General features: G+C 38.4%; 3 protein-coding genes across 3 annotated transcripts in view; 2 read left to right on the top strand and 1 right to left on the bottom strand.

Moving 5' to 3' along the window:
- Positions 1 to 490: 490 nt before the first annotated feature.
- On the top strand, positions 491 to 4,373 carry LOC117550920 (elongation of very long chain fatty acids protein 4-like). The gene is made up of 8 exons (XM_034223518.1): positions 491 to 710; positions 791 to 848; positions 1,580 to 1,767; positions 1,883 to 1,963; positions 2,162 to 2,218; positions 2,304 to 2,418; positions 3,440 to 3,567; positions 3,642 to 4,373. The coding sequence occupies exons 2-8, from the start codon at positions 791 to 793 to the stop codon at positions 3,804 to 3,806; spliced, it is 792 nt and encodes a 263-aa protein (XP_034079409.1). The 5' UTR covers positions 491 to 710; the 3' UTR covers positions 3,807 to 4,373.
- Positions 4,374 to 6,631: 2,258 nt separating this feature from the next.
- Positions 6,632 to 14,689, top strand: LOC117550919 (elongation of very long chain fatty acids protein 4-like). Its single transcript, XM_034223517.1, has 8 exons — positions 6,632 to 6,912; positions 7,008 to 7,065; positions 7,930 to 8,117; positions 8,370 to 8,450; positions 8,609 to 8,665; positions 8,750 to 8,864; positions 13,526 to 13,653; positions 13,744 to 14,689. Exons 2-8 carry the CDS (start codon positions 7,008 to 7,010, stop codon positions 13,906 to 13,908), a joined length of 792 nt encoding a protein of 263 aa, XP_034079408.1. The 5' UTR covers positions 6,632 to 6,912; the 3' UTR covers positions 13,909 to 14,689.
- LOC117550922 (zinc finger protein GLIS1) overlaps positions 14,167 to 15,325 on the bottom strand; it is an 83,303-nt gene continuing 82,144 nt past the window's right edge. The window contains exon 13 of the mRNA XM_034223521.1: positions 14,167 to 15,262. Within this exon, the coding sequence (XP_034079412.1) occupies positions 15,126 to 15,262 (137 nt within the window). The 3' untranslated portion in view covers positions 14,167 to 15,125. The remainder of the gene's footprint in view (positions 15,263 to 15,325) is intronic.

Here is a 15,325-nt window from a genome sequence, read left to right as displayed (position 1 = left end):
TAAATTATCTGAGTACTTCTTCCATCACTTTATATACAAATAAAAAGTAAATAAATAATTTAATAAATAAAAAGTCACAGTGTATGTCGGAAAAATCAAAGTCAAAAAGTAATATAGTAAAGTATGTCATAAAAGGTCATAGTAAAGTTTATCATAAAAACAAGTTGTAAAAGATTCATTGTATAGCCTGTCAGTACAAAAGTGTCATAGTATTGTATTCTATACAAAACGTAATACCAAAGGTCATTCATAAGTAACCTATGTAAAGTATAACATAAAAAGTTCTTTAAAAAAGTGCTTGTTGTTCATGAAAAATGTTTGTTTTTCACCAGACAATAATAATGCTTCTACTACTACTACTTATAATAATAATAATGATTAAATGAAATAATAATAATAAACATAATGAAAGGGAACAGCGCCCCCTGCTGTGCTGATGGTGTAACAACCGAGTGTTTTTGTGGCGGGAAATCATGATAAATGAGGAAAAACCGGAAGTGGTTCAAGTCTTGCCAGCACTGTTCTCCGCTGTCTTTTACGGTTTAATTGATTGTGTTGCTGTGATTTGTATTTGCAGAGGTGTGTGTGGAGCTTCGTCTGTCACTCATTCATCGCAGGTGTGCAGGCTGAACTTTGCTAACACTCACCGGCAGACAGCGGCAAAGGTTCTGCAACGTGCTCCCTGAAGTTTCATATTGAAAAACTGCGAGGTGTGCAGCAGGGAGCTTTACCGTTATATGTTACCGATGTTATAGTCTTATTTTAATCATTAACTTGTTTTATGTTCCAGATGGCTTCTGCATGGCAAAGTGCCCTGTCCCTGCACCAGAGCATAGTAGACAATGGAGGTATGAGGATTTGTGTTATTATCTAAAAGCTACAGTTAATTTTTCTCTGGGTTTCCAGCAAACGAAAATAATTTCTCTTAAGTTGTCGAAGAGATTCCCAGTTTACACAACAAGGCTGTCTCTATACGTGTGAGTGCGCGTGTGTTGCAGATGCTCAGCTTGTCTTCACAATGACTTCTTTGTGGCATGTTACATGACAATCCCACTTATTTAACGTTATTATCTTGTAGCTTGTAACTCCTGTATGTTGTGGACATACAGGAATAGGATTGACAGGGCATATAATGTATTGTCAGATGAATACTCCCTCTAATGTTCCTCAAGTGCTCACTTATAAATGTGTCACTTTGAAAAGAATATACACACAACAGGTTCTCTGAGCTCAATTCAAACAAGACACACCTGTACAAAACTGGCTTTCCTGTACAGATTAAAAGGGCCCCATTATGCTAGGTCAGGTTCATGTTTGTAATTTGTGTCTCTATTGTGACTTGTTGACATGTCCTCTTTTCACATTCTGTCTGCTTAGAGATGTCCCGCCCCTTAGTTTATCATGTAGAATATATTTGAGTACTAGCAAATAGAAGCATGGGTACTTAGATATATTAACCTTTGCAGACCATTTACATGCACACAAACATTATAACACACTACAGGAAAGGAAACAAATCCCGAAAAGCATTATAGGGCTTCTTTATTTATTTGCTAAATGGTCCTTTCTTGTGTTTTAGACAAGAGGACAGACCTGTGGCTGCTGGTCTACTCCCCGGTCCCCGTGGCCATCATCTTCCTGCTGTACCTGTGTGTGGTGTGGGCCGGCCCTCGTCTAATGAAACACAGAGAGCCCCTCGACCTCAAAGGCATCCTCATCGTCTACAACTTCTCCATGGTCGGCCTGTCGGGATACATGTTCTATGAGGTGCGTTGAGGTCAATCATGAGCACAGTGGTGATGGAAAATACATTTCTGTTCTTTGATATAAAGGGTGATCCTGCTAGTGTTTAATGTGAAGTTATAGTATGAATATTTCCCAGTTCCTGGTCACATCCTGGCTCTCGAACTACAGCTACCTCTGCCAGCCGGTAGATTACAGCAACAGCCCTCTGGCAGTGAGGGTAAGGAAGTGTCTCCATACACACATTCACTCATTTTAATGTGTACGCACTACGCAGACGTTTAATCTTTCAAAAGCTAGATATGGAACATCATTTACAGACAGCTGACTTTTGTTCAATTTGAAAGATAAAACATGCATTTACCTTTTTCTCAAAGTTAAACATATCGCACCTTTCTCCATTGTTTCCTTCCTCCAGATGGCCAAAGTGTGCTGGTGGTTCTTCTTCTCTAAGGTCATAGAGCTCAGTGACACGGTGGGTATTAAAAAAAGGAAGAAGTTTCTGCTATCAATTCAGAAGTCAGAGTTGAAATGATGAAACATCTAATCTCTGTGAGCAGCTCTTCTTCATCCTGAGGAAGAAGAACAGCCAGCTGACCTTCCTCCACATTTACCACCACGCTACCATGGTCTTCAACTGGTGGTCCGGAGTCAAGTATTTGGCTGGAGGACAATGTAAGTCAACAGCTGTAAATAAATATATAAACAGATATTTGTATGACTTGGTGAAGGGACATTTTAAAGAGCAGTAGTGATATTCTATATTGGTATTATCATTTACAATTCTAATGAAAAGATAAACACTTAAAAAAGCATAAAATGTGTAATGAAGCCAAATCCTGTTATATCTTATTCTTGTGTATAAAAACACATACATGAACCATCCTGTTGCCCTGGGTGACATATTCCTGTATAAGCATTGTAGTCTACTTTGAATTAATCCCACATTACCGGTAACGGATAGCCGTAAATGTGTATTATTCCACAGGCAATCAGAAAGTATTTAACAAAAAATAATTTCTCTGTGACTCCTAAAGATTATTATTTATGTTCTAGTAGCGTAATGCTGTCTGGTCTATTGTATAGATGATTTTACCATGGTGTATATTAAAAGCTCAATTAATGGAGCCGATTACTGAAAGTAATATAGAGATACAATAAGTATAATGATACAGGGGTCACGGTTCAACATATTGCAATAAACTGCAATACTGCAAGCACATTTTAAAAATAAAATAATCTGAAGTACACACTTGCTTAAAATCTGAGTAAAACACTATTATAAATTCATAACAGTTACCACAGATCCTGTAACATCCAACATCCTATCATACTGTATATTTCTTTCTGCAATCTGAGCCAGTCTGCTACATGTCTTTGCATCCAAACCGTTAATGAAGTTTTTAAAAACTTTTTTTTTATCCATGAGGTATCTCAAAACATAACAACATGATACAAAATGAATTTATATTTATTTACATCCCTCACACTGTCTAATGCTCTATACATAAACGGTAACCTTTTTATCTTATTGCATCTATCTACGCGTGTCATAAACATTCTTAACATACCTAACTTAATTGCTATCAGTCGGATCATTTCTCTATAAGTTTGAAACATTTTTACTGACTAAAATGAATGAATGAAACCCATTTCTTACTGCCGCTCTGAATGCATCCCTGTTTTCCTCCCGCAGCGTTCTTCATCGGCCTGGTCAACACCTTCGTCCACGTGGTGATGTACTCCTACTACGGCCTGGCTGCCGTCGGCCCTCACATGCAGAAGTACCTGTGGTGGAAGAGATACCTGACGTCCCTGCAGCTCGTGAGTAATCTCTGATCTGAATGAGAGGAATGTGACTGTGAGCTAATCTGATCTGAACTTTTCCCCTCCAACAGGTGCAGTTCGTGCTGTTCCTCCTGCACACCGGCTACAACCTGTTCGCAGACTGCGACTTCCCCGACGCCATGAACATGGTGGTGTTCGGCTACTGCGTCTCCCTCATCGTCCTCTTCAGTAACTTCTATTATCAGAGCTACCTCAGCAAGAAGAAGCAGAAATGAGACGCAGTGGTGAGGTATTGTAAGGATGTTTATCCTGTGTCTGCAATACTCACTTATCTCCACTAGACAGAACAACACACTGACATTTTCCTCATGGTGCTCACAATTTGATTTCTTTATATTGAGAAATGACTGACATTGAAATGATTGCTACAAACTAAATATATACTTGAAAATGCAATAGGTTGGTTTCTTCACACTGTTGAAGAAATAAAGAGAGACGGATAGTTAAGCTATACGGTCACACTTGATCGTTTACTTTATACCGACATGTTCAACTAATATGAAGCATTTTGTATGTGTTTTCTATACATTTTCAACAGGACTAGTGTGAAGTCAAGTATATGGCTAGACCTGTGCATGTTTAATTTACTCCATTTTGGGCCAGTGTTTACAGTGGAGGTCAGTGGATGTGTCTATAACTTGAATTCCTGCATTTTGAATGTTTTCTGTAATGGTCCCAGTTCTGTGCTCTCAAAGTGTACTGCGGTGTCATGTGACATGGTTAAGCTGCATTTGAGGCAAATAATGGGGGACTGCTCTATTGTAATAAATTCAACAATATAACATTGCTATTTTAACATTTTTCTTGGTTACTCCTAAGTTGTTTTATGCTAATTCAGTCAACACCTTGCTGAGGCAGTGGTTTGTATTACTTTGTTAAACCGGCTGCATCCCATTACGAGCAAAAAGCATCAAATGTAGGTCTAAAGGAAAACGTGGCAACATACATTGTTTTTCTCAAGTAATGCTTATAATATATTTTTAAATATCATAATATATTTTTTGGGGTCACTTTGCAACATCTGAAAAGAGACTACAGATCATAAAAGGCCTCTTGGCTAACCGGCGCAATTGAAGCATTTTTTTAATGTGCGCTGTACCTGTCGACTAAAATAATAAATAAGCACAATTCTAACAGCCTTTTTTTTATATAAAATATTTATTTAATTTGATTTGAGAAGAGACAATGCAGATTCATTAACATGAGCGCTCGAGTCCATCATGTGAACGTGCCAGATTTAGCCAAACAGGCTAGTTTTCATATGCAGTCTCTGGCAGGTTGATGGCATTAAAAGAAACATTCAAGAGCACACAAGCATGAGCAGGAATAAAACACACGAGCACAATTGACTCACGATTGCACTACATACAAAGCACATATGCCCGATTCTAACTTCACAAGCATTTGGAGAGTAAGACACTTAACCAGGTTAATAAGTAACTGCAATATTCTTAGACAAACATACACTTGACATCTTTACTGGTACATTCTCCTCTGCTCTGATTCTCTCTCTCTCTCTCTCTCTCTCTCTCTCTCCTCTCTCTCTCTCTCTCTCTCTCTCTCTCTCTCTCTCTCTCTCTCTCTCTCTCTCTCCTCTCTCTCTCTCTCTCTCGGTCACACACTATGCTTTATAAGAAATGCATCACAACCTAAAACCATAGGATTTCAACTGCATGTTTGAAAATACATTTACAGGAAAATATGAATCAAGAGAAATATAACTGACACCATAAATGTGATATTTCAGATCTCCTCCTGATCAAAGATTGATTGAGGAAGTAGATCAGAGCTGAAATATGTCCACAAAAGTCATGTGACCACTTTTAAATTTGTCTTTATATTGAGCAATGACACACTTTGAAATGACTGCTGTAAATAACTGTACAAAGTATAATGCAGTAGGCTGGATTCTTCACATTATTGCAGAGTTGAGGAGTTCCAACCAGAAAAGAGATTCCTCCTAAACAACAGAATACAGAAATGCAAAGACTTTCTTTCCCACAGCTATAACAAGATTGCATTGTGAGATTATTTTATACATTTCAGTTGTGTGATTTTAAATGTCGCCTGCCTCCTCCCCATCCATCCACCTCCTTTCATCATATCCAGTGCCAGGAGAGTTAATCCAAAAACCTCATCACATCTCCTCATCAAATCCAGATCTTCAGCATCATCACCAGTGTCTAGAGCCCGGGGGGTTCCCTATATGCTCACGGCTGCATTTCCCCCTTTAGATACGATTTCAGGATCGGGCTCAGACACGAGGAGAGCTGGAGCTTTGATGGCAAACACTGACGGTATATTTGGAGCTTCGGCCTCTGACAGAGAGTTGCCCGGTCATAAACTGGTAACATCAACAATATAGGGCAGCCCCTCCTTATGGGAGATAACGGCTGGTCAGCTGCGTCAGAGGGCGAAAGATGACATTCAGGGGAAATTATTCCCCAACAGTATACATGTGCTAATGCGTTGGCTTCAAAAGAGACACACATGTCTATGATCTATGTACAGAGGTGAGATGTTTTGTTATTATAATCTTTTTGTTGCATTTTGTATTATTATTATTATTTATTGCCCAAGGTGCAGTCAAAACAGTTCGGTTTTTAGTGTAGTACAAAATAGGTATTAGTTTTTACTGCATACTATACTGGTACTTAAAAAAAAAAATCTTATTAAATGTATACTTTTACTTTTTCTAATTCACAATTATGACAATAATAATAATAGTTATTTTTGTAATTATTCTAACTCATTATAATTTGTGTTTTTTATTTATTTTTTGTATTTTATTATTATACTTTTTGTTTAATGGCCAAATTGCAGACGAAACAGTTGTTTATTCAGGCTGGTGGACAAGAGGGTGTTTTGTTGTTTGTTTGTTATATAATAAGTGTATTAATATGCATGATATAATCTGCTACGCAACAAATGCAAAGTGAAATCCCCAAACGGAAAGTGGGTCAGTTTTCTGCGGGAAACAGCGCCACCTGCTGTGTGGCAACCATAACAACAGAATGAACTCGTAAAAGAAAAAGAAAAAAACCGAAGCGGAGACAATCAGGAAGTGATTCAAATCGGCTTCGTACTTTTTTCCACTCTCTTGCATTTGGAGCTAGGCGAGTGCTGCGAGTTTCTGTCGGATCAGTTCGGACTCTCCGCGTGTTTCTGGGGCCGGAGCTCGCTCAAACTCTCCATTCATTGAGAGCAGGAAGACATCTGGATCAGCTGCTGCGCCTGGAGCTGAAGTTTGCCGACTCTTATCCTCCATAAAGTGACATCAGGTGGTCCCTCCATTCCGCCGGTTTAACGCCCCGTTGCAAGGTGTGTATCCTCAGTGAGTGGATGTGTGTTTAAATGCTTCAGATTGGGGTGTTTTTGAAATGTTTTGTAATGATTTACTTTATTTTGGAGTATAGATGGCCTCTGCGTGGCAAAGCGTCCTGTCTGTTCACCAGAAGATGGTGGAACATGGAGGTATGTAGTGATATCTTTTCCCACATAAAGACTACAGTTCAGTAAAAACAACAAGCCTGTGTTCATTGTGTGTGTCTCTGTGTGTCTGTGTGTGTGTGTGTGTGGGAGTTTGGAGCTGCAAATGTGTTTCCCTGTTTGTCCTCACAATGACTGCTTTGTGGCTTGTCACACGGTTAGCCACCAAGACCAAAAACGGCCTGTTTGTATTTTTACGTTTCCAGTTTGCTTTATCGGATTGTTGTTCATTCACTAAAACACACACACACACACACACACACACACACACACACACACACACACACACACACACACACACACACACACACACACACACACACACACACACACACACACACACACACACACACACACACACACACACAGAGGTCATCTGAGCTGACCTGGAAGAAGAATTGTCATTTCCTGTGGAAACTCAAATAAATCAATGCAGCTCTTTCAACTTGTAACTATAATCAGACATGTGTCCAGTAGCATTGTATATCATGATATGTTGACTTGGTTAACATGTCCATACACACAACTGGTCATCTGAGTTGAGAAAGACACACTTCCTGTGCAGATGACGTAAAAATCAGTACTGGAATTTGGTCAAATTATAAGGCAGCTCCTGAAACCTCAATAATAGTTCTGTAACTCTTGCTAGAGGTGTATCCTGTGATATATGTATTTGAAATAGTGGTCTATGTGTGTGAATACTAGTCTACCTGAGCAGGTGGCACCTTGTATAGCAGCCTCTGCCTCTGAATGAATGGGTGAGTTGTTTAAGGAAAAGCGATTAGCGGGGTTGTAAAGACTGTAAAAACAGTGCACTGTAAAAATGGACACCCATTTACCATGTTCCAGATAAGCGTACGGATGCGTGGCTGCTGGTCTACTCCCCGGTCCCCGTGGCCATCATCTTCCTGCTGTACCTGTGTGTGGTGTGGGCCGGCCCCCGTCTGATGAAACACAGAGAGCCCCTCGACCTCAAAGGCATCCTCATCGTCTACAACTTCTCCATGGTCGGCCTGTCGGGATACATGTTCTATGAGGTGCGTTTGACCCGCTTTGTGTACTGTTTTAGAAAATAAACCAGGTCGCTCATGAGGAAAGAGATCATGGAAAATAAATGTCTGTTCTTTGATATAAATGGTGATCTTAGTGTTTAATGTGAAGTTATTGTATGGATATATGGATAAACCAGGTCACTCCTGATCATGGAAATAGTGGAAATGTCTGTTATATAATATATCTGGTGATCTCTGTGGTGTTAAATGTCATTTAATGTTGTGAATATTTCCCAGTTCCTGGTCACATCCTGGCTCTCGAACTACAGCTACCTCTGTCAGCCGGTAGATTACAGCAACAGCCCGCTGGCAGTGAGGGTAAGGAAGGTTCTAATGCACACATTCACTCATTTTAATGTGTACGCACACGTTTAATCTTTCACAATCTACACGTGGAACGTCCTTTTATAGTAAGATAATCCTACAGTGTGAATAATGAGTTAAACTCAGCTATTTCTGTTGTTTCCTTCCTCCAGATGGCCAGAGCCTGCTGGTGGTTCTTCTTCTCAAAGGTCATAGAGCTCAGTGACACGGTGCGTATTTAAATCACATATTTTGTATTGTATCATAAGTAAAATAAAGAATTGAAATGACTCAAATTCTCCATCTTTGAGCAGCTCTTCTTCATCCTGAGGAAGAAGAACCGGCAGCTGACGTTCCTCCACACTTTCCACCACGGACCCCTGATGTTCAACTGGTGGGCGGGAATCAAGTTTGTGGCTGGAGGACAATGTAAGTCAACTTTTTTTATTCATTTACTGTCAATGACATTTACAAAACACTTGTGGATGTGGATAGATCTGGTGATATTCTATATGTTACTTACCATCAAACAAAGCCACAAAAAGACCAAAACCAACAAGAAATGATCCTTTAACAAGCATTAGCCTTAAAACAGTACCTATATGTGCCGAAAAACAACACTTTAAATGTTGCTATTCAAGGCCTAAAAATGTGTTAAAATGTCTGAATTTTTTTTTACATGAAGGTCAGGTTCTGCCAGGTCTGTATTGTTCAGTGTCTCCTTTAATCTCCGGCCCCCGGGGGCCTCTGAGCTGTTTCCCGTCGTCACTTTGTGTCTGGTTCTAGCAGACTGGTTTCATCGTGGCACATGTAGTTTCGTCACCCTGTGTTAAAGGACATGTGCTGTGACATACTATGGCTTTTTAAATGACTTTTCAACGACCATTTTGAGGTAATATACTACGGCTCTTTCTTGACCTGCTGCACTATGAGTACTTGTTTTAGTTATTGCTGTGCATTTTTTGAATTTCCGCTCTTGAGGAATGTAAACACCGGCCTAAAACAAAGAGGCGCTCCTCCCTCTTCCTGCAGCGGTCACTCTCTTCGGGGGGGGCCTTAGAGCCGCTGCACTTCAAACAGTCCCACACTCACATCAAGTGAAGATGACTGTACCGTTGTCCGGTTAATATCTACATTTTATCACCTGCTAGATACTTTTTTATTATATTTTTTATGAACGACGATACTATCACTTTCTTTTCTTACTACATACTAATCTGTGACTTTTTTTAAATTATATTTTTATGAATGACTATATATTATGACTTTTTACTACATCCTATACTGTGAGCTTTTTAATTATATATTCATACTGTGACTTATTTAATTACCTTTTTATGAAATGCAACAAAATAGGACTATTTTACTAGATACTAAACTATCACTTTTTTATTACGTACTATACTATGACCTTTTAACTATATTTTTTATTAAAATACTTTTTACAATGACTTTTTTTACTACATACTGTACCGAAACCTTTTAAAATAATATATTTTTAATTTACTACTATATACTATGATTTTTTTTTTTACTACATGCGTACTGTGACTTTGTTTTATTATATATCTTTGTATTAAATACTATTACTTTTTATACTCAACTTTATTTATCCCAAATTGGGAATTTATTTAAATAGATATGAGATGGAATAAGCTCCGCCCCTAGCAGGCAGTGATTCAGGGGGGTATCCTCCTGATAAGATGGACTCCATGCCCTCTGACAGTGTGTCAGCTCTGTCCTGTTGTCCTCTGGAGAGATGGTTTCAGGCCAAATCCACTCTCAGGGTCAAACTAAGACTCAGCTGAGAGACTGTGAAGCCCCGGGCCGTCTGCCTGCATGAGACTAAACAGCTGAGATGGCTCCAACTAAACTGATGGACCATATTGAAAATCTATATCCTACACTTTGGCATTTTCACTGCGTAACACACTGTGACAATTAACCTATGTGTTTTATTAAATACTGTATACTATGATCTTTTACTACATACTATACTGTGACATTTTTAATTATATTTGTATTAAACACTATTTATTATGACTTTTTTTCCCGACATACTCAGGAAAAAAATCAGTACTTCTGTATATACTATGATTTATTTTTTCAAACAATACTGTGACTTTTTTATAATTTTGAATGCAATACTTCCGAGGGGTGGTTCCGAGGAAAAATCCAGTTTGAAGAAGTGTGTCTTTGAGCGCTTGTTTGGAGGATGATAGGGTGGTTGATGGTCTGATGTGTATCAGGAGGGGGTTCCAGAGGGACGATGCACCCCAGGTCCAGAGCTTAGTCCTGGGGTCTTTAGGGCGTTTGCATCTGAGGTGGATGAGGTCAGAGAGTTAGGGAGGTGCCAGGTTGTTTAGGGCTTTGAAGGTGGTGAGTGATATTACGTTTTTATGACCTACTGAACAAAGGTTTTTGAATTTATTTTTTATATTAGATTCACAACTTTTTAAGAATTAATTACATTTGTGACACACTATACTATTACATTTTTAAATATGCCTTTTCTATGGCATACTTTAGTATTACGTTTTATATAAAAAATGACCTTTTCCGATGCACCGGAATTTTTATAATAATAATTATATTATAATAATTATATGTATAGCACCTTTCATGCACAAAGTGCTTTACAGAAAACATAACGACAATATTAAAATAATATTAACATTAATACACAACAAGATAAAACATCTAGTGATAATATGTTAAAATAAAACAATTTAAAAAAAAATGTAAAATCAAAGCAAAACGGTTTGCTTTTAGAACTTCTTGTGACCTACTAAATTGTGACCCTTTTTTATGATGCGTTTGCACGTCATATGTTATGACTGTGACATACCAAACTATGACTTCACATTCCTTTGTTATCTGCTCTACAGGGTTCGCCAACACGAGGCTGGGCTCTTACTCAGAGTATTTAAATTCTTTGTTCTACGCTGTTGTACTAGAAATTGTTGGAAACTCATCCCCAGAATCAGAAACAGGTTTATTGCCAAGTAGGTTTACACATATTAAGAATGTGCTGTGGTGTGCTTACAATAGCCATCAGTTCAACAAGTGTCTACATGGACACAGAAAGAGGAATACGTTGTAGAAAGCAGTAGTAACAAGTAGTACAATTAAAGAGAATATGTTCACAACATGTAAATACCAAATATTAAGTACAGTAAAAATATGACAACAAATATAATTAAAAGTGGAGGTAGAAGTGAACAGAAATTGGCAAAATATTCTGAGGGTTGTGCGGGGTACTCATTATTAAAATGAACAAGATTACTGTTACTGAGGAACTTTGTCCTACATAGACATTATATTATATTTTAAAAACTGAAAAATAGTCACCAACAAATACATTTTTCCACTCATGATTGAGAAACAAAGGCCAAAAACCACAGTTACAATATGTTGAATTCATAAGTTATCTAGAAACTATATACATGCAATCTAACAGACATGATTCTGGTATTTTTATGGGATTTATAAAATTACTACCAACAATAGTAATACACGTCAAACTATGGGTTGTGTCGACGGGAACGCCCTCAGCTTTACACTTCAATAAGGAATGCTGATGCATATATAATTATTCCTTATTCCCAAAGAAATCAGTCATTCAGGTTTAACCCAGGAGCTTTAGACGGAAGGAGGGAGAGGTGTGTGTGGTCTGAGGGTGTCCATGGTGTACATTGTAAAGCCCCCTGAGGCAAATTCATAATGGATGATTTAAAATAGATTTTTAATGCGTTTATAATATTGTTTAAAATGGAAATGAATACAAAATAAAAATACCTTTTTTTATGAATATAAAGGAACAAAGTTATGTCTCTAGTTCTTTTTAAGATAATTTATTTTCCATCCATCCCAGTGTTCAAATGCTATCTGATCCCTTGCATAGATGTGTCTCATTAACAAGTTAGTTATACTGTGTTAACAATGGGACTGAAGTATACTCTTGAGCCAAATGTAACTCTAACAAAAGATCTTGGCAACCTTTGGTTAGAAAGAAAGGTGCAACATAACACCGTTTCCTCACATGTTAAAACTTGTGCCGGTAGATTCTCAATTCACTCACAGATCTTATACGTGTGTTTGCCAATCCTTTATTTCAGGGCACAGCTTTTCTAGATACACATATTTTCAAACTCACTTACAGTACATGTACCATCATAAAACACATGCAGACATGTCCTTAGAATTAGACAAATGTTGGATTACTTTGGATTACATTTCAGTGTGGTTTTATAAAAAAAACTAAATAAATAAGGAACAACTATTTAGAGTTATTATAAGTGGCAACATGTAATCCTTCAACAGATGTTCTAATGGTTGCCTTTTACCAACCACCTGGGAATAAACAAAAACCTGATCATTTTCTTTGCAAAAAATGACACTTACATTTTATTAAGCCGACGCCTTTTTTCCAAAGTGACTTAAAACAATTGCAAGTAACCATAAAAATAGACAGCAAGAATGCAGGTATATTAAAGGGGCCATATTATACTCATGTTTAGGTTCATATTTGTATTTAGTGTCTCTACTGTGACATGTCTCCATGCTTTAATGTTCAAAAAGCTCTTTATTTTTCTCATACTGCCTGTACTCCTCTTTTCACCCTCTGTCTGAAACCAGAGCCCAGTCTGCTCTGATTGGTTAGCTGGCCGGCTCTGTTGTGATTGGTCAACCTCTACAATGTGTTGTAGCGCCAGCCAACACACAGTGCGAGTGTTACAAATTGATGTCCCTATGTTCCTGAAGTAAAAAAAAAAAAGTCCAATGGAGGACTTTAAGGCAGATGGAAGTGGGAGAGAAACTCACTCTTGAGGGAACTTCTGGATTTTAGCCTTTGCAGACCGTTTACATGCATCCTATACAAAACACTACAGGGGAGGGGAACCCCCAAAAAGCACAACAGGGCCACTTTTAGTAAAGGATTTGAGTTCTTCTTCCAACACTGGTCTTCAGTCTGCAGCAGAGGATGTGTAGACTTCCTGTTGTCCTTTAACTGTTATACCTCCAGGCCTCTCTGTTTGGGATTCCCTGACTTAAGCTTTCCTTTCTCTCCATGTTTTGATTCCCCGCAGCATTCTTCATCGGCCTGCTGAACACCTTTGTCCATGTGGTGATGTACTCTTACTACGGCCTGGCTGCCATCGGCCCTCACATGCAGAAGTACCTGTGGTGGAAGAAATACCTGACGTCTCTGCAGCTCGTGAGTAATCTCTGATCTGAATGAGAGGAATGTGACTGCTCTGACGATATGTTTGTGAGCTATCCGATCTGAACTTTACCCCACTTACAGGTGCAGTTTGTGCTGTTCCTCCTGCACTCAGGCTACAACCTGTTTGCAGACTGCGACTTCCCCGACTCGATGAACGCGTTGGTATTCGTCTACTGCGTCTCCCTCATGATCCTCTTCCTTAATTTCTATTATCAGAGCTATCATAACAAGAGGAAGCAGACATAAGAAGTGTAAGACACTGAGGCTTCATGAGCGCAGCTGACATAGTATGGTCAGCTTGAGGGATGGTTTCCTGCCTGCAGTACTCACTAGCGTCCACTAGAGGGAGCAACACGCCCACAGTCTGAGTGTTTTTGTCATGGTGCTCGTTAGCAAAGGTCAGACTTGAACATTGTATATTTGCCAGACGTGTACAACTAAATGTGGTTTGAGATTTTTGTTTTTGATATTGTCAATTATATGTTAAAAAAGATAAATGTCACGTGATCATTCAATTATTTATTCCTTAAATTGAGAAATGACAAACATTCAAATGATTGCTGTAAACAAACTGTACATTTTATACATATAATAATAATAATAAAGTAGGTGGGTTTTCTTCTGCATTATTGCAGATTTAATGAGTTCAAACCCTCCTGCAGAGATAAATCAAAAAAAGCAAAACACTTAATGACAAAATACAAACAAGTTTTTTTTCCACTGCTTAAAACACGGCAACATTTATATATATTCTAATGTACACTTCAGTCTGAGACAGATTGAAGGATGTAGATTAGAGAGCAAACACATGAAGAGGAGGGAGAGGACTTCAGTTGCTTTGTTGTGTTCGAAGTTAATATAATTACGCTGAAAAACCTGCTTGTGTACATGAGTTCTAGATGTGATTTAAGAATCGAAGAAATAAAGCATTTTTGTTCTGTAATCGACTGAAGGGCACATTTTAATTTTGTACATCTTGATTTTTAAGCTTCTTTGACTTTGCTAATAAAAGGACAGTTCTGTGTTACTTCTTTGACTTGTGTCATTCATACATTGGAAGAGCAAGACGCTGATCTTTGTTTTGTAAAATATGAATTACTGGAGAATCTGTCATGCTAAAATGATTCACTTAGGACAAGGAAACTATTGTTTGGTTAAACTCGTCACAACTGGAAGGAATATGCAACCTGTGACATGACGTCCTTCTTTAAAGGGTCACAAATCATAAAGGAAGGGGAACTATTTTGAGCCATTTTTCATCATTTAATTACTTCAGGTGAGAAGTTAATGACATCCTGCTGGTTACACATCCATCTGCAGCGTAGGATAGATCAAGGTATACATTGTTTAGATATTCAGAGTGACCCATATCTTAGTATGTTAAAAAAAGAGGAAACGGGAAGTAGAGAAGAGGGATCCAGCTGTGAGGACGAAGGAGTGTGTGGTGATGAAGCGTTTCTGCTCTAAGTCTCTGAGTAGACGGAGGACATGTGGCTCAGGCTGCGGTCGAAGTTTCCCACCTGGAAGAAAATGTTTTCCTCGGGGCTGGAGGAGAACTGACATCCTGCGCCGCCCTGGAGCTCCTGGGTCAGGTTGAAGCCTGAAGAAAGGAGATTAAGAGTAGTTTAACATTTGTATGAAAAGTATTCAGGCGACCTTTATG

Source organism: Gymnodraco acuticeps, unplaced genomic scaffold (assembly GCF_902827175.1).
Source record: "Gymnodraco acuticeps unplaced genomic scaffold, fGymAcu1.1, whole genome shotgun sequence".
Classification (NCBI taxonomy): domain Eukaryota; kingdom Metazoa; phylum Chordata; class Actinopteri; order Perciformes; family Bathydraconidae; genus Gymnodraco; species Gymnodraco acuticeps.
This window is presented reverse-complemented; position numbering and strand designations above follow the sequence as displayed.